General features: G+C 40.9%; 2 protein-coding genes across 10 annotated transcripts in view; one reads left to right on the top strand and one right to left on the bottom strand.

Annotated features, from left to right (window-relative positions):
* mapk8b (mitogen-activated protein kinase 8b) overlaps positions 1-12,862 on the top strand; it is a 39,736-nt gene extending 26,874 nt beyond the window's left edge. For 4 of the 5 annotated variants that reach the window (XM_085170078.1, XM_085170076.1, XM_085170079.1 and 1 more), the window contains exons 10-12: positions 1,391-1,454; positions 2,865-2,942; positions 3,407-12,862. In XM_085170078.1, the coding sequence (XP_085026204.1) occupies positions 1,391-1,454; positions 2,865-2,942; positions 3,407-3,597 (333 nt within the window). In that variant the 3' untranslated portion in view covers positions 3,598-12,862. Of the gene's footprint in view, positions 1-1,390; positions 1,455-2,864; positions 2,943-3,401 lie in introns of all 5 variants that reach the window. The other variant, XM_085170080.1, reaches the window with a different exon arrangement.
* Positions 3,799-26,784, bottom strand: part of arhgap22b (Rho GTPase activating protein 22b) — a 44,466-nt gene continuing 21,480 nt past the window's right edge. For all 5 annotated transcript variants that reach the window (XM_085170073.1, XM_085170072.1, XM_085170071.1 and 2 more), the window contains 7 exons: positions 21,944-22,072; positions 17,332-17,539; positions 17,099-17,231; positions 16,948-17,021; positions 16,737-16,858; positions 15,596-16,607; positions 3,799-13,740 (listed from right to left, as the gene is read on the bottom strand). In XM_085170073.1, coding sequence (XP_085026199.1) covers positions 13,518-13,740; positions 15,596-16,607; positions 16,737-16,858; positions 16,948-17,021; positions 17,099-17,231; positions 17,332-17,539; positions 21,944-22,072 — 1,901 coding nt within the window. In that variant the 3' untranslated portion in view covers positions 3,799-13,517. The remainder of the gene's footprint in view (positions 13,741-15,595; positions 16,608-16,736; positions 16,859-16,947; positions 17,022-17,098; positions 17,232-17,331; positions 17,540-21,943; positions 22,073-26,784) is intronic.

Here is a 26,784-nt window from a genome sequence, read left to right as displayed (position 1 = left end):
TTTTTACCCTCTGGCCATAGAAGGCTGATGTAGGGCTGCTCAATTAATCGAATTTTAATCACGATTACGATCTGGGCTTTCAACGATCATTAAAAATGACTGAGCCGATTATTAGCCCCTCCCTCGTGCTTTACTCTCGCGCTGCTCCGTGTGGCAAATTGAGCACACCTCTCTGCATTTCGAACACGTGTCACAACCAATGACTGTATGAGCAGCGGTCTCCAACCCTTTTTGCGCCACGGACCGGTTTATGCCCGACAATATTTTCATGGACCGGCCTTTAAGGTGTCGCGGATAAATACAACAAAATAAAACTAGAACCGGTACGGAAAAATGTATTCATAACACACGTGAAAAGACCAAGGAAAACTGAGTAAACGATAACAAAATAACACTGAAAACCGATAAAAACCCTGAAAACTATACATTTCCCACCTGAGCCTCAACTCTCGCTACCCGGTACCAAACGACTCACGGACCGGTTCCGGTCCGAGGCCCGGGGGTTGGGGACCGCTGATTAAGAGGACCCGAGGGAAGCTCGGAAAGCTAAGCAGAAGTTATTTGGAGAGGGGAGTGACTGCCGTTGGTTGAAAAGAGAGGTAAAAAAAAACTTCAGTGGTGTGGAAACATTATGGGTTCGCGGAGTCAGACGTGGATCAAGTAGACATAGTGTGTAAACTTTGCTACAGTGTCGTAGCTGCACCACAGAGCAACACTGCAAAGTTCACTAAACATAGATGTTTACATTTTTCATTTATTTTTTATATTGCAAACATTTGCACTGTTATCAGTATTCGCACACTATTTTATATTATTTTTTTGACAATCTTTAAAGTCATTATTCAATACATTGTTATTGTTAAATAAATATTGTCAAATAATCGAGATCTCAATTTCAGTGAAAATAATCGTGATTATCATTTTTGCCGTAATCGAGCAGCCCTAGGCTGATGGGTCAGATGGGTTTGAGTCTCAGTGAAAACCGGTTTTCACTGAGACTGAAAACAGGTTTTATGAAAACATTGTGAACACTTGAAGAAGGTGATGTAGTAATACCATAGGTGTGTCTAATAGGAGGCTGAGGGATACCGCTTGTAGTCGGCAGTATTTTTCAACTCAGGATTCACTGAGTCTGAGACATCCTCATACACCTGCTGTATGTGACTTCTGTAACTTTGACCTCTGGTTTGGTAACACTCATAAATCAGAGGCTACTAGTGTCGGCGTTTGTGTCTCTTAAAGAGCAGCATCAGCATCTTCTCTTTGCTCTGTTAAATGTTAGAAAAGGGAGAGGTTTAAGCTATGGCCTGAATCTATAATGTGTGCAGATGTGATATGAATGAAGTGACCATTTGGTAAAAAAGACACATTATTCTGTTTTTCTTTCCAGCCACCACCGGTGATCACAGACAAGCAGCTGGATGAGCGGGAGCACACAGTGGAGGAATGGAAAGGTAGGAAGGATCCTCTCCTCTCCTGTCATAAGCACTTAGCCGTTTACAGGGTGATGCATAAGGTTGGTCTAGCTTTGTGCTTCACAGCCTGTGGGACATTTAATCTTTGTTCTGGAAGGGAGTTGCATCTTTTCCTCTGCACAGTCTGTCAGAAACCATAAATGCTTCAGTGTCAGACCCGTAGTCCTCATTTTCTGCTGAAAATAACTCTGTGTCCAAAGCAGCATATTTCCCCCATTGGTCCCCTCGGCCAGAACATCAGAGGTTTACCGGCTTGGGAGAAAGATAGAGAAGAGGGAAAAGCTCATTTTCATTGGTGTATAAATGCAGATTAACATTTGGTTTTTGTTTAGTCTAAGTCTGCAAAATGAACGAAAGCTTTCAAAATTAGTGCAGCTCATTCTTCACGGTTACTTTACAATCCCCATCATCTGTTTTTAGTCACAAATACTAAGGTGTGCAAACCTGCATCACCTTCCTGCTGGGTCTTTATTAACATAACTGTTCCTTTAATGTGAAAATGGTAAATGTAAAGCCTGTTTGCTTCATTCACAAAAATACATATTGCTGGATGATGATGCTTGGAAGCCTTGTGGGTACAAAATGAAGCGTATGCTGAGGTGCTAAATGCTAGAGTTGCTTTATACTGGTGAGAAAATACCCACAGGCTACATGTTAAAATGCTCGTCTTATGCATGCAGGTTCAGTTCTCTCTAGCTAATTTGTCTTTAATGACAAACGTTTGATTTTAGTGGTGTTGAGCCTTAAGGATGAATGGGTGGGCACAGTGTAAGTGCTGCATTAGCTAGCACGACTCTTACATTTAAATACAATCACGTCTGTTTTTATGAAACAAAACAAACTGAAAAAGAAGCAAAACAAGTTGAACCAATTTTCCCTTAAACTAATATGCATGTTTTATGTTTCAAATTAATTTTAAATGCCGTAAAAACTAAACTGAGTAGCTGTTTTTCTTGTGTCCAGTCACATGTTTAGATTGAGCAAAATTGTGACCTCATCACTTTAGGTTCAGGTTTTTGGAAATACTTGAGCTTTTTTAGATTTTTTTAATAGTAAAAGAGGCGTTTTCTCCATGTTAGTGTTCCTTTGAATATCTTTAAGCTCCCCTGTCCTAGCAGAGCAGTGTTAACAACAGGAGGTTCACACCTGAAAGTGTAAATGTGACGCACAGATGGCTTGAAGACACACTGTCCCATTTCTGTCTCCTTAGAGTGAAATGTTCCCGTGTAAACTGGGCATTCATTTATTACCATTTTTTAGTCTGAAGCTTTTTGCCAAAAGAAGAAAAACATTTGTGCATGACCTCATCTTAAAACTGTCTTTCACCCTTTTTTCTTCTTCAGTTTTTAAAGTGATCTGAATAAATGGCTTTCCTTGTGTTTGTTACAGAGTTGATATATAAAGAAGTGCTAGACTGGGAAGAAAGGACAAAGAATGGCGTCATCAGGGGACAGCCGGCGTCCATAGGTTGGTGGACTTTGTTATGTGAGAGAAGGTTTTAAAATGAGTTTGTAATGGAAGAGGTGAATGTGTTTGCACTGCACAAGACGTCTGCGCATGATCACGGCTGCTGCACTATATTGCAAGTGATTGTAATGTTTCTGAGACAAAGATGTTTTCCTTCAGATAACATATTGCAGCGCTTTGATTTAATTTCCGTAATCGCTCTAATGGGAGCAGATGCGAACAGCGTTGGCCCTGCGCTCACATTTGTGTTAATTTATTTATTATTTCTGTGAATCTTCAAAGTCGTGTAGATAAACCGGATACATTCAGGCATTTATACGGCATGTGGTTCAGAATGAATCCACTCGTTGGTTTGTCAAATGTAAAAACCAGCCTTCACCATCCCGTCTTTATTAGATCAGCTGCTAAAGCACAATGCTGTTCCGTGACTGACCACAGGCCCATCCCTGCTTCTCATAGCACAGGTGCAGCAGTGAGCAGCAGCCCCCAGCAGCACCACCAGCACCATCCCTCCACTTCTTCCTCCACCTCCGCCAACGATGTCTCCTCAATGTCCACCGACCCGACCCTGACCGACACCGACAGCAGCCTGGAGACGGTGGGCCCTGCCGCCGCTGCTGCTACAGCCTCCGGCCCAATGGGCTGCTGCAGATGACTATCGCCTACACCTGGTTCTGGGCTGGGCCACACCACCTGGTCACATCCAAGACCACCAGCCCGACACCGGCCCCTAGACCCACCCGCTGTGTTTGCCTCCCCTCCGTGCTCGTCTTCAGTAGTGTAGCTTTAACTAGCTAGCTGTTTGAAACATTTCTGAAAGGACAGATCTTTTTCTTTTTTAATGAAAGCTGTAGTCTTTTTCTTTTCTTTTTTAAAAAAAACAACAACATTAGGATTTCTTTTCAGTTGAGTCCTAGCTGTAATTTATTGTGGAATTTCTTAATTTTTTCAGAAACCTGAGATGATCAGAGAATTTTTATCATTTCACTATATTCCGGTTTGTATGAGCCAACAGTGAAAATTTAAAGAAATATCTGTAAAATGTTTCAATGTGATTTTTTTTTTTTCCACTTGTTAAGCTACTGCTTTTACAATTTGCCATATACATGTAGATTGAGTTTGTACAGATTTTATTGTAGATGTAGTTTTACTCTTCGATACAAGTTTGCAGTGAGCCATTGAAAACCTAATTTAATTGACAAACTTTGTCTTAGCACTCCCCCCGTTTCTATTCTCTCTCCCATAATGTGGATATTAGATCATATGTATATCCTTTTATTTGAACTCTTTTGAGTCAGTACTACATTCTTCATTGTAAATTTTAACTCTAACGAAAGCTTTATAATCAACGTATTTTTCCCATCGTTTAAAAAATGCTGACATTTTCTCACCATGTGATTGATTTTTTTTTTTTTTTTTAATCTCTTACTACAGGATTGGTTATGGCACAGTTAGGTCCTGCAGGATATCCTCTCGATGACTGTCTTCTGTATTATTTTTAAGTGCTTTTAAAGTACCTCTTATCTGCAGATGGCTGTGCGACACGTTGGACGTAGATAGGCGGAATAGTTTCGGCATCAATTCAGGACTTCAGAATGTTCTTCATTGTGCTTCGGGAGGTTTTTGTAAGACGTAGAGTAGTTTGAGGTTGTGAAGTCGGCGATGGCGTAAGTGGAATGTGTTTCGGTCAAGTAGGGCGACGTGATATTCAAGAACGCATGCGAACGTGTTGATATTTGGCATCTCGGAGCGACAGTGGTTAGGTGTAAAAGGTGTGTGCCTCCTTACTCTCAGATCCCGTTATTAGTAATGTGTTTTTGTTTTTAATTTTCAAATTTTTTTTCGTAATAATCAGCGAACACTTTGCGAACTAGACTTGCCTGTAACTATGGATCAAACGAACTATCTCTATATAACCTAGCAGCACAAAAACCAGAGTCAAAAGAAACAATTTTTTTCTTACTGTATGCAATAATAGCGTCCTGTTTTAAGTGTATATGATTTTTGTGTTGAAAGGAAAAGTGCCTGTTGTTTGTCATTCATTCCTGAGTGCGTGTAGGAGGGAGCGTTTTATCCGTCAGCTTCTGGATAACAACAGTAGTGTCCATGTCAGAGCGGTGACGTGCGAGGGGAGGTCGTAGTTCTCACGAGCGTGTTGTATATTTTTCTACTTGTTTTGGTTTTGGACTGTTGAGCAAGAGACTGCGGTGTCTTGCAGGAGAGGGTGGTGGTGACGTATGCATCGAGGTGCTTATGCATTTGTTGGAGTCATTTCAGAAGAAGAGGCAGTTTTATCAAGGTCTTTCATCAAAGTAAAAAGAAGTGTTTCTTTGCAGTGACAGCAACCAACATATAGAATAATGACAATTTTTATACATGTAATTTTCTTTAAGTAGTTCATTTAATTTGTTGACTGATGGACAGAAAAATTAAGTGCTGGATCAAACTATATGAGCAAACTCTGCGACTTAATTCATGCTAGTATTTTAAAAAGCTTTGGATAAAGTTTAATATTAGAAAGGCAGATTGACACTATAGTAGAAAAAAGGCAGAGCCATGCAGCCACATCCACAGCGCACATAACACTTGTATTAACTGAAAAAAATGTCCTTGCCATATTGAATCAGCTAGCCATATTAGCTTATTTCCTGCAGCAAATCTGCCTGCCACCAAATGTTTGCATAATATTTATTTATGTGATGCGCTCTCACGTGGTTCGTGGATGCTGACAGCAGAGGAGTACATGCTACAGTGCTAGGATTGTCAAATTGTGTAAGACAACACCGTCTGCATCCTGTTGTTTTCAGGGGTGACGTTATCTTTAGACTGTAGCATACACTGTAGCTCCACTCAGGCAACTTCTCTGCCAGATATTTAACCATTTATTAACGGCATGATTTCTCAAATATTAACACCACTGAGGGCCTTGTCGGTGTCAGGTTCTGAATTAGCACCCTATTCATATGTTATAACTATAACAACTGGTAACTTTACATCTAGTGGTTTTTACTCAATCAGGTTGAACCATAAAATATGTCTAAATAGCTGAAAAATTATCTGTAGTAAGATTAATGTAAACGCCTAATATTGCACCAGTCTGTGATGGCTAATGCTCGCTAATAGTCCTAAGCTGGACATATTACATAAGCCAGCTAGTTATCCAAAAGCTTATCAGATCCAAACTTATCAGATCAACAGCCACACATTATTCAAAACAGATTTTCCCAAAGGGTGGCATGTTTTCTTTCCTGAGCTAGCATGTAATTTATTAGCGAAACAACTGTTTGTATGTTTGGGTTTTTGTTTTTTGTTTTTAAATACAGATGTCATGTTACTAGCTTCGCTGGTGTCATTTAGCTGCACAGCCAATAGTATTTCATATATCAGCAGACAAACATGGCTATCACTTAGCTGCACAGTTGTTAATATTTTACATTTCAAAGCAAAAGCTGGCCCTATCAGTGAGCTACAGGACAGTTAGCATCCAAAATGGCAGCCTGGTGTTAGCTTAATATCTGGTGTGTTAAGAGGCAAATGTTAGCGTTTACACCGAGCTACACTGTATTAAAGTATAAAAGATGGACGCAGTCTCTGTGATGACGTCTACATAAAAACAGGAAAGTGTTTACTGAGGTCAGAGCAGAGTGCTGTTTCTCCGAGCTTTATTTTTAATAGCCGACTCGTGGCTATTAGAAAGATTGCAAGTTCAAGGACAAAGTACAGCGTTAGCAGCTGTGGAGCTTCACCCATACAGCACAAAAAATCAACCTGCAGTCATTTAGTTTCTAACTAAATGTTGTAAACTAAAAATTGCTTTTTTAAATGACACAGTTAATGCAGAGAAGCAGTGGTATGCATCAAATTGTCATATTAGCTGAAAAGAAAGATGTTCTGTAAAGTGCTCTTAATTTTCTTAGCCCATCGGTAGGAACAAATAATTGGAGTATTTTCTTCTTCTGAGGTTGTTGTTGTTTTTGTCATTATTACATCTCTCAACCACTTTCATTCTGATTCAAGTCAGCTTTGATGAACTACCTCACGCTGAATTTCTGCCTGTTCTTGCATATAGTCGCCTGCAGAATTAGCTATCGAAGACATGTGAATAACAGATTCCATTATTTATTTATTTGAAAGTGTACTATTTGTCGGTTTCAACAGACTTCTAGTTTTGTACATTATGTATACTTCACCTAGAAGTAAGAGAATTGTTATATGTATATATTTTTTTTGTTGTTGTTTTCTTTTTGTTTTTGAACTAAATGTGCAATACCTTCAGCAAACTGTGCGAGTAGTATGTGATGGGCCTAGCCTTTGTTAGCTGTCTCCTGAAGGTAAAGAAAATGTTTGGTACTGTCAATCCATGTTTTGATTTTGTTTTTTTTTGTTTTGTTTTTTTAATGAATAAGATCAGTTTTTATTTCTGTGACTTGTTTATAGTCAAAATGTTACGTATTTGGTCTTACCCGTCAAAAAACAAAGAAACAAACAAAGTCTTTCACCTGGAGTTTGATGCAGAGACCGAAAGTTCTTTGACTCACACATGGGTGACAGATTTTTGATTTGGGGACATGCTTAGAATAATATTGTTAAGAAACTCACACAAAAAATGAGTCAATACCTACGAGAATTCATTATATGTATGGTGCTGGTTTGTAATGTTTGCTAGTGAATCCAGCCATGCAAGTAGTTTTAAGATTTCCTGGATCTGCGACACCCAAAAAACGGCAACCCACAAAGACGTGCACTACTAGAATACATGCATTGGGATCTGATGATGCCACCTCTTAAAAACTCAAAAATGGAAAAAAAAAATGAAAAAAATAAAATATACTGCAAATAAAACAAATACACTTTGATTCATTCATTGTATGTCTGTGTCTGTGAATAAAGACAAATGCAGTTCTTAAGGGTACTCGCGGTAAATCCCTGCATTTAAATCCTCCCAGAAGTAACTAATACTATCAACAGAATATGTATATTCGGTATAATCTTTATTTAACTGTGAAAGTCATTAAAGACACATTTTGCCTGGAAAAGGGTGATACAGAAAATGGTGTCGGGCTAAAAAAAAAAATCAAACATTTCAACATACCACCTGGTAAAATACTGCCCCCTGGTGGTGCAAGGTTTATTTAAGATTTGCGGCGGGTAATTACATAAAGTACCTTTTAGGACCAGCAAACTGTGAAGCAGCAGAATAACAGTAATGACAATAATAATAAAAAAAAATATTCATGTAGTTGTCCTTAAACATCACCACACATGTTAAACATTCATGAAACCCTTTCAATCAAAATGTAGCTTCTGTTGAGACAATCAGTTTGGGTCAGTTATGATATATTCATCAGCTAAGGACAAGTATTGATGTGTGTGTTTTTGGTTATTTGTGATATTTTGCAGGTATAGTTAAGAGTAACAAGTGATGACCACTCATGGCTTGTTTGATTTTTTTTTTTTTTTTTTTTAATGGGAAGGAACTGCCATAGACCAAATGACCTGAAACAAGGATGTGAACAGTCAGTTGTGGAAACGGAAGAAAAAAATTAAACTATCAGTGACTAGTATTTTTTGCAGTTGCCATCTTGTTTTGTTTTCTGTTTATTGTGAACCAAAGTGACCGTATTTGAATAAGAAGCTAGGCATCGACAAAGAGCTGGTCTGAATGAGAACCTAAAAACACCATGTGCGTCTACATCCTGGCATCTTATCTATTCCCTTTTTTTTCTTTCTTTTTTTTTTCTTGCCTGTCCCATTTGGTTCTTTTGCCATCAGAATTATTGTCTAAAGGCAAAGAAAGATGCCCAACGGATTTACTTTACCAAATGGAACATCCCGGCCTTGCCGTATTGGTCCTTTTGATTGACCTTTGTTTTTATTGTTTATTTTATTTTATTTTCACTTGCTACACACGGGACAGACATGACTGGAGGAAAGAAAAGGGAGAAAGAAAGAGAGGTAGGGAAAGAAAAACAGCGGGGAAGAGGAACGGTGATAAAGGGCAAAGAACAAAAACAAACAAAACAAACAGACAAAAAATACATATATCAATCACCTCGATCACCTGTTGAAGAAGAAAAAAGAGCAATATAAAAAACAACATCATTGTGATAATCTAACAGTAAATAACAGTAAATACTAAATATTGAATATTATTGTGCAGCACGTAAGATCAACAGCACACAGTGTGTTTTGAGGCAGGAGCCAAAAAGGGTGTCGTTTGTGTGTGTGTGCATCTGTGAGCATGAGCACGCTTGTATTTAAAAGGTTCCTTCATGTAATGATCTGCTAGAGGGTGTGGGGAGCCACATGTCCTCCAGGGCATGAAGCAGGTATGGAGGAGATCCAAGCTCCAGACATCCAGAGGCCCTCAGAGCACAAGAGACCAAGGAAGACCAACAGAGGGGCAGCTGTGCCACTCTCCCGGAAAGAGCTGAGGAGAGATGAGGGGTCACTCAGCAGCCGCGGAGCAGAAGCCAGGGGGGGTTGCAGTGACGTGCCCGTGAGCTCCGCCGGCAGCCAGCTGTGCCAGAGTGACCGAGCCCCAGGCCGAGAGGCCGAGGGCACCCCACCCCCCAGAAGAGGCCTGACTGAGCCCCAGGCTCCAGGCCCCGACAAGCAGCCACCAAGGAGTGAGCTGGTGCGTACCTGGACGCCCATCCCCGGACACCAAGAACCACCAACGCACCGATGTCTGAGGGCGTCTGCCACTGGCAGGGGGAGTGGTGGGGGGAGATAGGCCTCCATACCTTGGAGGGCCTGAGATGTTCCCAGAGAGGTGGCGTCTGATACCCGACCTGACATATAGACACAGACATACAGGCACACACAGATACAGACATCCATCCCCACCCTCATGCTCTCATATGCAATTACTCAACACTCACCCAACGTGGAGACAGACATAAATAGATACTGTACACATAATCACACTCCCCAAGCGTACTCTATACCCCAGGTCTAGGTACCCTTGCATCTTATCTATTCCAAAGTAGCTGAATTTTAAAACCTATCTTCCTGGACCGTTTTACTCTGAATGGGATCATCAGCCATCATAAATCCACTAAAAAACTTACTTGGTAAAAAGTGAAAACTCACTTTTGTAACAGTGCAGTTGTTTTATGTTGCCAATCTGAAAGAATGGCAGTTAGCATCACTTTGCTAGGTTCACTTCTTTATTATCTCTGAGATCAAAATATGCTCACTGCGTTGTGCTTATTCTATCATTCAAAGTTTAAGTATTACAGGATTGTGAAGTGTGCCAGTATTGGATTGATTATTAGCCAGCATCTGCTATTTGAGCTAAAACTTTAGACCAGCAGTCCCCAATCCCCGGGCCGCGAGAGTTGAAGCTTGAGTGTGAAATTTATGGTTTATCGCTATTTTTTAAATCATTTTATCATTAACTCGGTTTCCTTGGGTCTTTTCCCGTGTGTTATGAATAAATCCTCTTTTTTTTGGTACCAGTACTGGTTTTATTTTGTTGTATTTATCCGCGACACCTTAACGGCCGGTCCGTGAAAATATTGTTGGACATAAACCGGCCCATGGCGCAAAAAAGGTTGGGGACCGCTGCTTTAGACTGTATATAAAATTGGAGGCCAGTGTCAGGATTTGACCACACCCATTTTGATTCTGGGGCCAAAAGTGGCCATATTTGAACAGAAGGTGGAGTGCTAAGTTATCACCTGTAACACTAACAGATCAGAAACTCCAGTAGGTGAGGTTCATCACCGTCATGTGTGTGATCCTTGTCACCTTTATTTCCATACATGGCCATTTGTTACAATAGTGAAAATCCATAATAAATAAGCACCATAGATGATCAGCAGAGCAATAACAAACATTTAACCTTCGTCATGAGACATACATAGGAGAAAAGTAAAAGGCTGTTGGAATCAAAGAGTTAGACCAGCGTGTACATGTGCAAATGAAGTCAATATAACAACACTGTATTTTAGCTCTTTAAAAAATGGTCACATTGCCCAACCAAAAGCACGCTTTCACATATAATTGTACTGCCTAAAGGGGCCCTTCGGGGATTGACTGTTACTAGTTACACCTCTCGATGTTCTGATTAACGGTAAGATGCTGAAGATAACGTTCTCACAAAACTCAGTAGTACTCACTCATCTTGGGAGCAGACATTTGAGTGTTACAGTGAGTTTGATACTTTCTCTATTGTTTACAATTTTCTATGGGGCTGGTTTGATCAACGACACGTTACATTCACTATAAAGATACATTCTTAATGCAAAACTTCCATTCAATTCACAATTCACTTTCACAAGAATTGGCACCTTCGAGGGACTCATCAGCATCAGCAGTTTGTTCCATATGTCTTTAAAAAAAAGCTATTATGGAGAAGTATATGCACCACATCTGTGGACTAGCAAGCAACACTTCATTTTTCCTAGTTCAAAACGCTTCCCTGAAGGCACAACCAGGAAACTCCATTGTTTCTTTGAGGGCAGTGTTCAGCTTCCTGTGCCAAAATCAACATGGCTTCCAGGCAGGCCATTCTGATCTCTCGTGAGCGAACTGAGGCGGTCTAGCTTTGGTATTTTACTGTGTACTGTAAATGGCCTTCATGTACTGAGGCACATATCCCGTGTGCTAAGCTGAAAAGAACCTGTTATATTATCTGTACATTAAAGGTATGTTGACATCAGTGAGGATCAGAGCGAACCAAAGATTGAGGCTTCGCCATCAAATGAGTTCGGGAACCATGTCGATGGTGACGAGAGGCACTGGAAGAGCCTGAGGATAAAGAAGAGCTATGGCAGAAGTCCCATCTGTTAATGCGTTTGCTTTTTTTTCCCCCTCTGAAAAGAAACTGTTTGGAAAGAGTAGTTTTCTTAAACCTGCCTTTGAGTTGCAATATACAAATTGAACCTGCTAAAGCTACCACTGTAGTTAAGGAGTCAGTTTACCCAAATAGTACAAAATACTCGTAATTAGAAGTTATAAGCTACTCAAAAACTTTCATTTGCCCAGATTTGAAAATATACAGTACATGAATGGGATTTTGGCCTGCACTAACCTAGTATCATTTCAGTGTCTGGTGTTTAAAAGATTAAAATGATATTTTAAAAGGGTCCATTTGTAAAAGTTACAGTTATTTTTTAGAAATTAACATTTTCAAATTCTGAAACAGAAAAGCGTTTTCTAGCTTCCTCTACAGCCTAAACTGACCCTGCAGTATAAGACACTGTTTGACATTTTGGGAAGTGTATTTGCTTTCTTGCCAAGTTTTAGCTAAAAAGTCCAATACCATTATGCATACTAAAGCTAGACATAGCTACCTCGGGTTAGCATGAAAACCACAACCTAATATTTTCTTAATATTTTAGTTTTTAAGTGCCCAGAAAATGAAATTATATATGCTAATCAATTAGCTTTGCAAGTGTCAGTGAAGTTTTTATATGTAAGCAGTACTAGGCCACCATTTTAACTTGTGTTACGCTAGGCTAATTGGTGAGCTACCTTTATCAAACGAGCCATTTCTAGCAATTTCTGATCAAAAAAATCTATGTATGGGGCCAAAATGCTTTTTGAGGTGTATGATGAAGGAAACACCACCTGTTAGGTGTATAATGACTTATTACTAACAGGCGTAAATTAAAGTCTTTTACCATACTATGCATAACAGCTTTTGTCTACTAATGATTCTTTGTTGGTTTTAAATTTTTATTACTAAAATGATATTTTGATCTAACGAAAACTAATTACTTTCCCTTTTTTAAAATCATCAACAAAGGAGAATAACTGTGAAGTGTAAGAAAATATGTCTAAGGTATTAGCTATTTATGTCTTAGCTACCTATTAACATGTTTACGCCTACTTTGAAACAATCACTATGAAGCTGTGTTCATAAGCCCAGTAGGCTTTTGCATTTTATAATCAATAGCCTAATAGCTTAACTATTAAACTTCTTAAAAAAATGGCTCTTTACCAATGGTTCTAGAGCCTCGTGTTTGTGCCCCTAAGCTAGGCTCAATGGCTATTAGCTTTAGCGCCTTCTTTGACATACAGGCATGAGATTGGTTTCACACTTCTCATCTAACTCTGCAAGACAGCAAATAAGTGTATTTCCCAAAATGTGAAGCTATTGCTTTAAGATCCCATACAGATAGACAGCAGTCCGCTGTTGCACACTTTTAACACAAAATCCATTCAGTTATTGTCCTTTTAAAGTAGTGGTTAAAGAAGTCAGTGCTATCCACTTCATAAAATGTTACATTATGTTCCACCCTTCATATCCAGGCACCTGAACTCCATTTGTAAGACAAACCTCTGCAGTAATCACAGGAGGGCCATCTTTTTTAAATGAGTTTGAAGCATGCGTAACAAAATCAAGACCACTTGCTGTTTAGTAGAGATGATCCTCAGAAAGAAAAAAGTCAAAGTTTATTTCCTTCAGAATTTTCTATCTGGTCTCTACGCATCTTTTTAACGTTTCCTGAATGTGCACAAGTAGGTTTTCTTTATTTTCTATTTTCAGTCTTATTTTGAGTTAGGACCCATACCACAAAATGCCCCCCCACCCCCACCCCGAGACAGATGAGAGGCCGTGTATCAAAGGTCACTAGTCCTTGCACCAAGGGCCAGATCGCCCAGCGTGGCAAAAAAATCCTCCATTTCCTTTTCCAAGAGGCGGTTGCGATTCTCCGCATCCTCCCGTGCCCGCTCAGAGTTTCTGAGTTTTATCTCCAGCATGCGCTGCTTCTTCCTCTCCTGCTCCATCTCCTGTTCCAAACGCTCCATCTGGGCACACAGAGCAGCACTAGACTCTTCCAATCTGTGTGGAAGCACAATACACACAGAAAAGGTCACGGACATTTGCCTTTTTTCTGTTTGGCTGAACCACCCAGTAAAGCACATAAACACTTCCTACCTTCCCAACTTTTTGTCTGACCCGTGTGCCCAGATTAATAAGATTAAATAATGTGATATTCTTGGCATTGGAGGAAATAAAACAAATCTGCCCTGCAAGAACCACTGTTAGCTATCTCTCTCTATATATATATGTCTTACTTACATAATACACATAATCTCTATCAGTTTTCTGCAAACATTTCCAACACTATCTGGAGCTGAGCTACCAAAACTGGCACACAGGTATAGCTTAGACCCCTGAAGGTTCTTATCTATAGCAGATAATAACATCATCACGTTGCCTAGTCAACACCTACCAAGGGCTATAATGACCCATTTGCAGCATTTATGCACCTCTAATGCCTTATAAGAGCATTGTATAACTTTAATTTTGCAACGGTAAAATTTCCTTTGTATCCAGCTTTAATTATATATAATATATTATGATGTCATCATGTTGCCATGCAACCACCTAACAACAGACTAAAATTATAGACCAAACAATGCCGTGCCCAAATTCATGGGCTGCATCCTCCTGAGGACGCATTTGTAAACCGATTACGTCACAGTGACGCGCCGAAAGTGACGTCCAAATTCGTAGACTCCTCCGAATGCAGCCGACAAATGCGTCCTCCTTTTCACCTAATTTGTTAGGATGGGTCGGGTGTGTCCTTCGTGGCCCACCATATCCCAGAATTCATAGTAGCGGTCGCCCAGCCAAACTCCAGTTTCCGGCAATGGCGACCGCTACTAAGTTTTAAAATTACTCTTATTAATCTTTCTGAGTCACAAAATAAACTTTTAACATATTTTCAGGCAAGAATGTGGGGGTGTGTAAACTTCAAATATCTGCTCGGTTTATCAAGATATTGCATATTTGCAAAAGTGCTTCGATGTTTTCGGAGACATCTGTTACCCACCAGCTCGATAGCTAGCCGAGAGCTTGAGGGTCACTAGAGCCACTGAGAACGGCACAACTCCCAGTACATCATTTTCAGATCACCGCGGGCTTTCACTACTCAGGTTAAACATAATATATAAGTCACTTAGACAACCAAAAAATGTTATTGTTTGGCTTTTTTCAGTGTTTTATTTGTTCGTGAGTAAATTGGTTTGGCTGAGATTAAAGTTATTAGATTAGATTCGATAATTGTAGATAATAATAATTTGGACACGACTAATAATGACACATGGGCACAGGTATATAAATATGCTGCTTTCAGCCCAATGATTTAACATTTTGTTTGTTGCTTAAAGCACCTCTGTGTATGTCTTAAAAAACATGCCATTTATTTCCATGACAGGCTTTAGTTGCAAAAAGGGAAAGGTTTTTGAAAATACCAGTTCATTTTCAGTGTTACAGGTAACAACATTTTAAGTGTTAACACACTTAAACTGGTGTGTTACAAACTGAGCATAGGTGTGCTTTAACCATGCCATTTGGGTTTAGTATAAAAAAAATGGTCATTGGAATTATGGTAAATATACAATCTTTTGTTGTGGGAACTTTTTCCATCTCAGGATATATTTCATATTTATTTATTCAGTCTTTATTCACTGTCTTCCTGACGTGTTCCCCCAACTGTAAAGAACAGCAATACAAAAGTTTAAAGGGCTCACAGCAGGTTGTAATTGAAGTAATTCCATTAGTTCTGTGCTAATGAAATAAAAAGCCTAACATCCAAAGCCATAAAGTTCATTCAAATGTCTTTCTATTTACCATATAAAAGGCTGACACTACTATTATAAGTTTGAAAGATCCTGCATCAGAGACTTACTTTTGGATCCTGGCCTCATATGTAGTCTTCTGTTTTCTCAGCTCGTCTTTCAGTCCCTCTACCAGGCTGCTCAGTGTTAGTTTTTCCCCATCTCCATCTTCGGACATGATAATGGACGGCACCCCGGCTGCCGTGGCCACGTTTCCATTTTCACTGCAGGCTGCGCTGCTGCTGCACAGCTCCATGGCCTCGCAACTGTCCTGCTCGGAGCTCGCGTCTGTCGTCATCCCTCCATCCCTTTCCTTGTTAATCTCTCTGTGGCTTTCTCCACCTTCCACCACACCTCCACAGTTCTGGTGCACCGGGGGCTCGCTTGCTGAGTCCGGGACAGATATTTCACAGGAGGACGTGGACCACGGTGTGCTGGATACACTTGGAACGCTCCCCATGCTAGAGGAGGAGGTCACGTTGTCATACGTGGACAGCCTCTGGGAGGAACCGGTGGAGTCACGGTCACGGGTGGACCGTTCACCTGAAGATGTGCGCCGGTGTCCCCTCAAGGAGGACAAACCATTCATAAGCCAGTTGCCCCCGCTTCCACCTCCTCCACCACCAGAAGACAGACTGGTTGTATCTGCTGCGGAGCCACTGCTGCTGGTTTGCTTAGCTTGCGGCTGGGAACGAGGCGCTGAGGAGCTTTTGAAGGAATATTTCCAGGAAGGCATGGTCTTGGCTTGTTTACTCGGACTGATTACCGTCTCACCCTTTCCCGATGAAGACCCAAGTTTTGGTCCAGGGTTTGGGTTGGGGGTCTGAGTGGGACTGACGGCTGCGCACAGCTTGGCGTCCAGGGATGAGGCACTGCTGTGCAGATCTTGGTCTGGGTTGGAGACGGGGCAACTCTGAAGGTCCTCTTCAGAGATCCAGGCTCCGAGGCTGCGGTGTTGGAGATGATGCCCTTGGATGGGGATCTCAGTTTGGGGTAGAGCTGGCCCCTCCTGTTCCCTCCCTGAGTACAAACGGTTGTGTTCCCTGATGAGGACTGTCATCAGGTGCTGGACAAGAGAAGTTCCTAGACAATACAAATCACATTCAGCCGGTGTCGGTATAACCTTTTTTAGTTTTATTCTAAACTATCATTTTTAATAAATAAATTACAGAAAAACAGAACCTTATTTGATTGTCATTATTTTGTCTGTACCTTCCATGATAGTGACCGGGTCCTCCATCTTCGGTCTAAGGATGTTAGGTCCAAATACCGTGGCAAGGTTCTGGACACTCATCTTGTTCTCATTACAGTGGGACTGGACCTCATCAAGAAATCTAAGGAGAGATGTAGTGAAAAACTAGAGTAAAAAAACTTATTAGGCTACAAAAGCTAAGTTCTCAACCTAACGGATGAAGTCACTCACTTGCATATGTACTTGAGGAGGTTGTAGTTCGGTAGAGGTAGAGTGCTAACTTGCTTTCCAAGCTCCTGGACTCCCTGATATGAGACAAATCATCCTTATTCTACTCACAGTACCACTCAAAGTCCTCACACCAAAGGTAAACAGCACGTACCTCCTCCTCATCTTTGGCCAAAAGCTGCGCACAGGTTAGAAAGTCTTCGTATTTGGAGAAGGGGATAACTGGTTCAGGCAGCTCTCGCAGGTACAACTTCAGCAAGGATGCCACTGTGTGGACGTCTGTGTTACTGCAAGTCAGAAAGAAAGATGATTCAGTAGAATTCAAATCAGTGATGATCATAAAAGTCTTTGGCAAAGTGAATTTTCCCATTTCATCCTCTCACCCACCTGTCAAAAAGGGGCTTGTCCCCACAGTCGAAGGCCTCCTGCAGCTCCCTGACCAGGTTGGCCTGTCCTGGCATTCGAAAGAGACCTTCCTCATCCAGACCCCTCTCTCTGATAAAGTCCACACACTGCTCAACCAGCAGGGGTGCAAGGCGGGGGCCAAACTTCTTCTCGTACTGCACTGTGTCCTCTAGACGCTGGCCAAATATCCCTGTTGACAGATGGAAGAAACATAACATGTCAGGGCTTTCTGAAGGCACGATGCCGTAGTTGGTTTTTGGATGGTGGAGCAAGTGAAGAAAATATGTACATTTATTCTGTGGGAAAATTGAATATGACAGGATGTTTCTGGAACAGCATCTTTGTGGTTATTTGTAGCCTTCATATGATTACAAAGATAATTAATAAATAAATAAAAAGTGACAGTTAACATGAACAGAGGGAAAAAAATGCCCAGAATAAATATGCAATTTTATGCCAACTTAAATATCTAAACATACTTAATTGTATACATCCTAATAACTGCAGGTTATTACCTGTTGTTTGGCTGCAGCAGTCACAGCTGGATGTTAGCTTGCAGTAATGGTAGTAATTGAAAGAACAGGAGCTGCACAGTTGCAGAAAGCGTTTGTCATACCTTCCCAGCCCACATTTCACCATGTTCATCCATTCCTGTTCAGGCATTGACTCTTGTAGCTGGTAATTAATCTTTCAGCAGAAACAAGCCAAGTTGAGGAAAATGACAGAGAAGCTTGGAAAGAGCAGCTGAGGAAGCAGAGACATGTTGCATGGGATGTGCTGTGACTGCAGTGCTGCTGTTAAGGAGGGGTCTATGATTTGGCACAGATCTATTCTGGACACAGAGGCAGCAGACTGACACATTTTGCCTGTGAACTGGAGAGGGAGGCTGGAAATACCACCCAGCCGGTCAGGGGATTCACTCTGAACATAGGTGTCAGTGTATTGACTTTCACTGTGCATTTAGTATGAATGTTGAGGGAAAAGTGAAAATTCTAGTGATATAGGCTAATGATAAGCTAAGCTAATGCGCAAAAATATATTATTATATATTCATTCTATTGTTTCTTTTTCACGATTTTTTTTTCTATCTCGTTTTAAAACTTTTCCTTTGGAAAGATAAACCCTCGCATATCAGCTTAAAAATGCTTCAAAGAACCAAGGTTAAAGTCCCCTTCTGGCCACCTGTGCCTCAATTTTATTCCACACCTTAGACATCCACATTACTCATACTCTCATAACACATATATATAGGGCCTTGAGGGTGTGATGGCGTCCAGTGGACGGTCTGTGTATTCAATCCCACCTCTGGCGCCAGTGCCCACCTCTCAATTTTAAATCCATGTAGACATTGAAGGTTCTCAGGAGGGGCCGTGCTAACACCTCTCTGGCAGCAGTACCATGCTCTCCCCTTTAAATACACCTTAGAACAACACGCAACAACACTACACATGAGCGAGAGGAGGGAGGTTTGGGCTCTTCACACACCCCTGTTCTCTGCTGGCCATTGGGGCGGGGGGGGGGGGGGGGGGGGGGGGGCTGGAAGGAGATGTTGGCTGTCCGATTGGCCTCCCTGCTGCTGCGGAGCCTGGGGTGGTCTGCTTGCCTCCATCCCGGGGGAAAGGGTAATATCTCTTGGGTCTAGGTGCCATTTCCCCCTCCAGGGGCGAGGGTACCTGGACCCGGGGTATAGAGTTTGTTTGGGGAGTGTGATTGTGTGTACAGTGTCCATGTATGTCAATCCTTACGTTGGGTGAGTGCTGAGTATTTGTATATGTGTGCATGAGGGTGGGAATGCATGTTTGTGTCTGTGTCTATATGTCAGGTCGGGTCTTACACTCCACCTCTCTGGGAACTCCCAGGCCCTCCAAGGCCTATCTCCCCTCACCACACTCCCTGCCGGTGACTGATGCCCTCAGGGGTCGGTGCGTTGGTGGTTCTTGGTGTGCGGGGCTGGGCACTCAGGTATGTACCAGCTCACTCCCGGTGACTACTTGGCGGGGCCTGGTGCCTGTTGCTCGGTCAGGCCTCTTCCGGGGCAAAGGAATTTGGATAATAGAAGAAAATGGTTACCAATGGTTACCGCAGGCCCTCGGGCCTCCGGCCTCTGGGCCTGCGGCTCGGTTCACTCTGGCACAGCTGGCTGCCGGCAGAGCCGGCGGGCACGCCACTGCAGCCCCCTCTGGCTTCTGCTCCATGGCTACTGGGTGACCCCTCATCTGGGGCTCTCCTCAGCTCTTCCCAGGAGGGTGGCAAGGATGCCCCTCCGGTGGTCCTCCTTGGGCTCTCGGACTCTGGGGCCTCTGGATGTCTGTGGCCTGGATCTCCTCCATGCCTGCTTCATGCCCTGGGGGACAGGACTATGGCTCTCTACATCCTCTAGCAGACCATTACATGGGGAAACCTTTTGAATACAAGCACGCTGATCCACACAGGTGTGCACACGGGTGTTCACTGTTCATAGACATAAACTACACCTTTATTGGCTGCTATCTTCAAGCACATTGTGCGCTGTCGGTCCTGCTTGCTACACGACAACATTCAATATTTAGTATTTACTGCTTTTTACTCTTAGCAAGATTAACGTGATGGTGTTGTGTTTAGTATGTTGCTCTGTTTTTTTTGCTTGTTTTCTTTTCTTTTTCTCTCAACAGGTGATCCAGGAGATTTTTTTTCTTCTTTCTCTTTTTAAGTGCCCTTTCTCACTGTCCCTGTTCCCTTCTGTTTTTCTTTTCCTTCCTCTTTCTTTCTCCCTTTCCTATCCCTCAGTCATGTCTGTCCCGTCTGTAACAACTGAAAATAAAATAAAATAAATAATAACAACAAAGGTCGATCAAATGGACCAATACGACAAGGCCGTGATTATACATTTGGCAAAGTAAATCCAAAGTAGTATCCTTGTTGGTCTTCAGACAACAATTCTGACGGCTAAAGAACCAAATGGGACAGGCAAATTAAAAAGAAAAAAAAAAAAAAAAACTTTTAAAGGTGCTTTAGTTTTTTTTCCTTTCGAAGACCTACACAAAAGCTAGCACTTTTTGGCATCTTTTCAACAGTCAAAAATCTAGAAAAAAAACATGCTAGCTTTTTGTGCTAGCAGCACAAAAAGCTAGCATTTCACAAAGGTTAACAGAAAGCTGGACAAAAATGCTGTTAGAATTTTATCAGTTGCTAGCACAAAATGCTAGCGTTTTAATAAAAAGCTAGCATAGACAAAAAACTAGCACATATTTAATACCAGATTAAAATGAATTATTATTTTTCCTATCTTTTTGTGGGTATTAAAAAAGTTCAGATAGTGAGAAATGCTGTCATTGTCCAAAACGATAAACATTAGTGTGACTGGAAAGATGACCCAGGACTCTTTACTCTCATTTCTTCATGCACCAAGTATAAAATCTATCTATCCATTTTCTTCTATTATCCAAATTGAGGGGGTGGGGACTGAAGCCAATCCCAGCTACCATGGGGGGAGTGATAGGGTACACCCTGGACAGGTCAGGACGGGGCTAACACAGACACAAATACTCACATTCACACTTAATGGTAATTTGGGACCTTTCAATTACTAACTGGATGTCTTTGGATTGTAGAAGTAAGCTGGAGAGAACCCACACAGACGCAGGGAGAAGATGAAAACTCCACACCGAAAGACCCCAGCAAGCCAGTGGATTCAAGCCCACATTTAAAACTTCTTGTTTTGTGAGAGCAGTGCTAACCTCCGTGCATAGCATTGTGGTATTGCAACTTTTTCTTAATTAATTAGGCCTATGCTAGCTATTTATAAACGTCTGTTATTTGTGTTACTTGTGTGGACATTTAAGCTAGTCATGCTTGTCATAGATCTTCCCTTATTTTTCCATCAGCCAAGCTTACAGAACTTCTTTTTTTGGGTGTTTTTATTTTCTATAATTGAGGGAATAAACAAAGATAAATGACTCATTTTCATAAAGAATAGGTCTGCTAATTGCCAGCAGCTCTTAAACATGCTTTACTAAAGACAAGGATTAAAATTAGATTAATGATATCATACAGTATATTATTTATGTGTTATTCTACATTTATCCCCCTGTTAATATAGAGCTGCTTTGTAACCCAACACCTTCCCGCTCAGCTGCTCCTTATGCCCCACATCATAATATATTTCTGGCCTTATGTCACGTTACACTAGTTAGACATCCCAAGCAGACAGGGTGAGAATTACCTGCAGGCTAAAGAAATGAGACAGAGTTGGGGTTGGAGATAGTTTGCATAGCTCAGCTCAAGTGTGTTACCTAAACATTAAAGACAGAGCAGAGATGTGGACTGCAGTCTTTTCTATTCTAGCAGAATAAGCAAGTTTCAAATATTTTGGGCGATGTGTTGAGCTTATAAGGCAGAGAGGAAATCTCCTGCACTGGAAGGCATGCCTTGAATTATTGCTGGCAAAGAAATATGAATAATATATCTTTCTTTTACACAAAGATGATGAACAAAAGCAGTGTTAGCTTGGCTTTTATGTTTGTATATTTTCCTTAGAGAAATATGGATTTTTAGTTGCTACTGATTGGTGGCCTAATATGTTTTTTTGTGTTTCAGTTCAAAGGTTTGGCTTTACCTCCTCCAAATGGTGCCCAGATGACCCGCCGTATGGCCTTGACCCAGTCGTCCATATCGCTCTGGGAGTTTGCCATGAGCAGGAAGGATTCATGGCTGATGGGTGCCCGATCCTTCTCTCCTGTTCCGCCTGCGGGGACACACAAGGAAGAAGCGTGTGAGTGAGTACAACAGAGATGAAATAGGGCTTAATCGTGGAATCAAACTTGTGCTCTGCAGTGTGATGCTACTAGATGGGTTTTATTTTTGGTTATTTGTTTGTTTTTTTGTCTTTATAGGGAACTGCCTCATAAATTTACCTTGAAATAAATGTCAAACTGCTCAGGACTTTCTCTGAAGTATCCTAGCAGTTGAATACAAGATAATAAATTGTTGAGAAGATGAACTCTAACAGAAAAAACATTTAAAACAAACCATTACTATTAAGAATTAACAAGTAAGTACTACATTACAACATGTAACATGATAAATAATAAGCCAAAAACTTCACAGATCTGATAAAGGGGAAAAGATTATTTGGATTAAGTTGGAATTGTGATAGCAGCAGATTGCACAGACAGCATTGTTTACTAGTTACACATATATAAGTGAATTTGATCTTCTTTACCTTAAGGTTTTGAACTCTTATTAGGTCTCTATGTTATGCATGTTTGATACCAAAATAATACATTAAAACTGAAAACAAGTCCAAAACATACGTTTGTACTGGACTTGAGTGGGCTAAATGCTGGGGTAAATGTTTTGGTTTGGTAAGGTGGATTCAATTCAATTCAATTTTCAGTTCAGTTCAGTTCAAATCACAGACATTGATAACAAGTGTGATTCAGTGTAGAGAGGTCTGTTAACACATAGTGGGTAATAAATGTAACTGAGGAAGAAATACTCATAGGATGCATCATGGGAATCCCCCAGCAACCTACACCTATTGCAGCATAACTAAGGGAGGATTCAGGGTTTCCTGATCCAGCACTAACAACAAGCTTTAGCAAAAAAGGAAAGTTTCAAGCTTAATCTTAAAAGTCGAGATACAGTTTCTTGTTTCTTGTTCTAGAACTGTATTCAAAGCCTACTTGGGAGCTAGTGTATTGCAGATCCTTGTCATAGTGTTTTTGAGACTAGCATCTTTGGCTAAAAGGGTATCTATCAATGTTGCTCGGGATATCTCAGAGACAGAACGCTAATGGTTTTGTGAATAACAGTACAAATGAAAGGTAATTCCTCTGCTAGTCGATTGAATGTTCTAAACATCCCAAAAGTGCTCTTGGACTAAGAGCTGGATATTTACTTTTATTTTTATTTTTTTATTTTTTTATTTCATTTTTAAGGGCATTTTAAAATCTAGAAAAGGTATATAGTTATAGGTTTTGGTACTGTGACTCTGTGAATATGGCCTCATGATGTAACAACAAAGAACGAGAGCTGATTTGAAGGCCTGGAGAAACCACAGTTTTGCTGGTAGGGTGTTGATATCTAAATGTATAGTTTATTCATCAAACTGAACATTTTACAGACAATGACACTTGAAGATACCCGCCCCCCCCCCCCCCCACACACACACACACACACACACACACACATCCAACTTCTAAACAATTAAAAAAATAAATAACATAATTACATTTTGAAATAACCCCTCAAAAATGATGCAAACATCTAAAAGTACCCCTCCCTCAATCTCTTGAAAACTCCTTTTTTAAATTTAAATTGAAGGTCTTAATTTAGGCTCAAATATCAACATCTTTTAAAGGTTTAAAAAATGTTATTTGAAGATGAACAAGGTAGCAGATTTTCTTTTCCCTCCCTAGATGAGACATTTAGATGGGACATTAGTGAATTCAAAGTGAAAATTATCTGATTTTATCAAAGATATTTTATAATATTTCTGACAGCAGCAAATGTCCATTTTTAAATTTTGTGTATTAAACTTGTTTTGTTTGGATAAACCAGGTTGAAAAATCACTGTGCTTTAGAAATGTGGGTTTCTTACCACTAGATGGCAGAGCTGTCCTATTGGGTGCTTGTACTTTTGCACTGTGACCCACACTGTGGTCCAGAGAAGAAGTGATGGATCTAAAACATTAGCAAAGCTCATAGCTGGCTGAAAACGTGGGAAGGAAAAACACATCGTACTGTAAACTCGGTGTGAGTCACAGTGAGCGACGCCAGGTTGATATAAGAATATCAGACATCTTATTTTTGTTTTTCAAATGTGTGAAATGTGATCTGGTGTGATCTTCAGCAGCACTTGGGCATTAGGGTTAGATGTGGGCAATTGGCTGTGGGTGCAAAGTCACCGTCACTGTTGTTACAGTCATTTAGTTGTGAGAAGGTAAACCAAATATAAACAGTGGTGCTATAAAGCTAAGTGCCATTGTCACCCAGCTTTTCAAACTCACACTACCATGATCAACAATACACAGCGGCGTGTCATCACAAATACTCCACTGTCTGGGAATACTGTGAGGAAATAGACTCACTGTCAAGCTTGCTTGTATTAATGAGCAATATATGTAGTGTCATAGAAGCATGAGTAAATAAGTCCACAGGAGAAGAGGGGTGATAAAAATGTAGAGAAGAGATTTGGACATTAAAGTGCTACCACATCTCCTCTACACACACAGAGCCACTTAAATCGTAACATCCAAGCCTGGATTGACCAGCGACACAAAGATCCTATTTGCAGCCAGTTAAGATAATGTTTACTGCAGACAGTCGTCTGACTGGGCTTTCCTCTTCAGCTCCCTGCAATGAATTTGATTTTGGTTGCTCCACACAGGTATGAGACAGAGGTTGACATTTGAGCCTGCGAAGAGGTTAAATGTTTGCAGAGCACATGTGTAAAGCTGCAGTGTTAGGAGTTAGGAGTGCCTGTGTATATTCCATTTAGATTATCCCTGGAGATACGCCCTGCTTCAGTATTTAAATGTCACAAAGCTCATAGACACTGTGGAATAAACGATAAGGAGTGGAAAGGATGGGTGGAGGAAGACAGGAGTATAAACAAGAGCTCTCCTAGCTGAAGTCACTGTTTGAACTTAGTAAACTGTCACAGTAGGTTGAGATACCTGCACTCAGTTGAGGTAGTGCATTACTTTCTCATTATAAGTATATTTATGTCCAGGGGTGCACATAAGTGGTCCGCAGGTGCGCATTCGGTGTCAAAATAAAAGACGGCATATTCTGCACCACATCTCTGTGCGTTCATCATTTGTTTGAAGCCAGCTCACCTCCTCCAACCACTTTTCCGAGAATACGCGTTTCTTTTGTGGTCGGGCTCCTTCTGACATTTCTTTGGAGGTGGAGGAACACCAAAGTGATTGCTTAAAGGAGCTTCTTCGACATCTTTAGGAGTTCTAAAAAAGGTCTGTCCTTCTCCAGAAAATCTTATGTACGCAAACGCGCGTTGCAGCTTCTTATCTGCACGTCTTTTATATAGACAGCGAATGCGCACCTGCGGACCACTTATGTGCACCCCTGTTTATGTCACTTATATTTTTATCCTGTGGACTGGCTGTCTGTTTTCTTATTAAACAAAATTGAACAATTATTTTGCTGGTATCCCCCATCTATGAAGTTGCTTAAAAAATTTATCAATTACCTATCATTTAAAAATCATTCAGTCAAAAGTAACACTATTATTTGTTAAAGCAAACAAGCAAAACACTTTTCAGTATGTTTGCATTAAAGGTTTTCAAATAATAAGAAATACAAGTAATATACTTGTGTCATCATCTGATTCAGCCGCAACATACCTGCAAAATATAAACAGTAAAGCTTATAAATCTGGATACTGCCCCTCAGTAAGCTTCCAGAAACTGGACAATCAGAAGAATGTGGGTTTTTGAGAGGGAGCGGTTAAAGAGCATGAGCAGCTTGTTTCAGATAGTGGATGAACTAAGGAACTGCATAAAGGGTTGGTGTAAGATAAGCAGGTCACGTTTTTCTTTTTTTTTAAAGGGAAATCATATAAAGTTACTCTGTTAGTTACTGTAGTTACTCTGAAGTTACTCTACTCCCAGAATGGACATATGGAGCTGTGTGCATGGGGTCTTTCCGGGTACTCCGGCTTCCTCCCAAAGACATGCAGTTAGTGGGGCTAGGTTAATTGGTAACTGTGTCTATGTGTCAGCCTGTGACAGACTGGCGACCTGTCCAGGGTGTACCCTGCTTCTTGCCCTGGGATAGGCTCCAAATGAATGAGTGACCAAGAAAGGGAAACAATAAAAACAATAAAAATAGATTACACAACAGGTTCTACTTCCTGATACGTTGTACCAACTATACAGTGAGTGATGGCTACGAGATCAAATAGTGGTATGACCAAGTGGCAGCCTCTGAAACTTAAAAATGAAGTTCCTGAAAGACTGCACGTCCTCTAGTGGCCACTTGAGGCACCAGAAAGCAAGTAACTCCCAACAGACGCTTCTGTTAGAACACCTAACTTTTGAGCATTAACAAGCTTGTTTACAGCCTATGGGTGGTTTCCTGCTTCATAAGAACTTTACAGGGGGTTGAATTTTTAAAATAACTTTTCCACAAAGCTACCTGGACTTAGCATTCCACTTTTTCTTCCATATAAGCTTCTGGCTCCATGAAATCCGCATGCCAGCAACCAAAATACTAACATCAAACCTTCAAAATGTGTAGTCCCACATGAGTGGGTCAAATGCCCATAGGCTTTCTATCTATAGTTTGACAATCTATTACAGACTGTAGCAGTGCTAACCATAACCAAAGACACAGATACCCTTGTAACTACAATGTAGAACTATTGTATTCTCCAAACACACATTACAGCACAGGAACAGCTGTAATTTACCAGTAGCTGTGTGCAAGTGACCT

Source organism: Neolamprologus multifasciatus, chromosome 8 (genome assembly GCF_963576455.1).
Source record: "Neolamprologus multifasciatus chromosome 8, fNeoMul1.2, whole genome shotgun sequence".
Lineage (NCBI taxonomy): Eukaryota > Metazoa > Chordata > Actinopteri > Cichliformes > Cichlidae > Neolamprologus > Neolamprologus multifasciatus.
The sequence above is the reverse complement of the archived record's forward strand: the minus strand, read 5'-3'. Positions and strand labels throughout refer to the sequence as shown.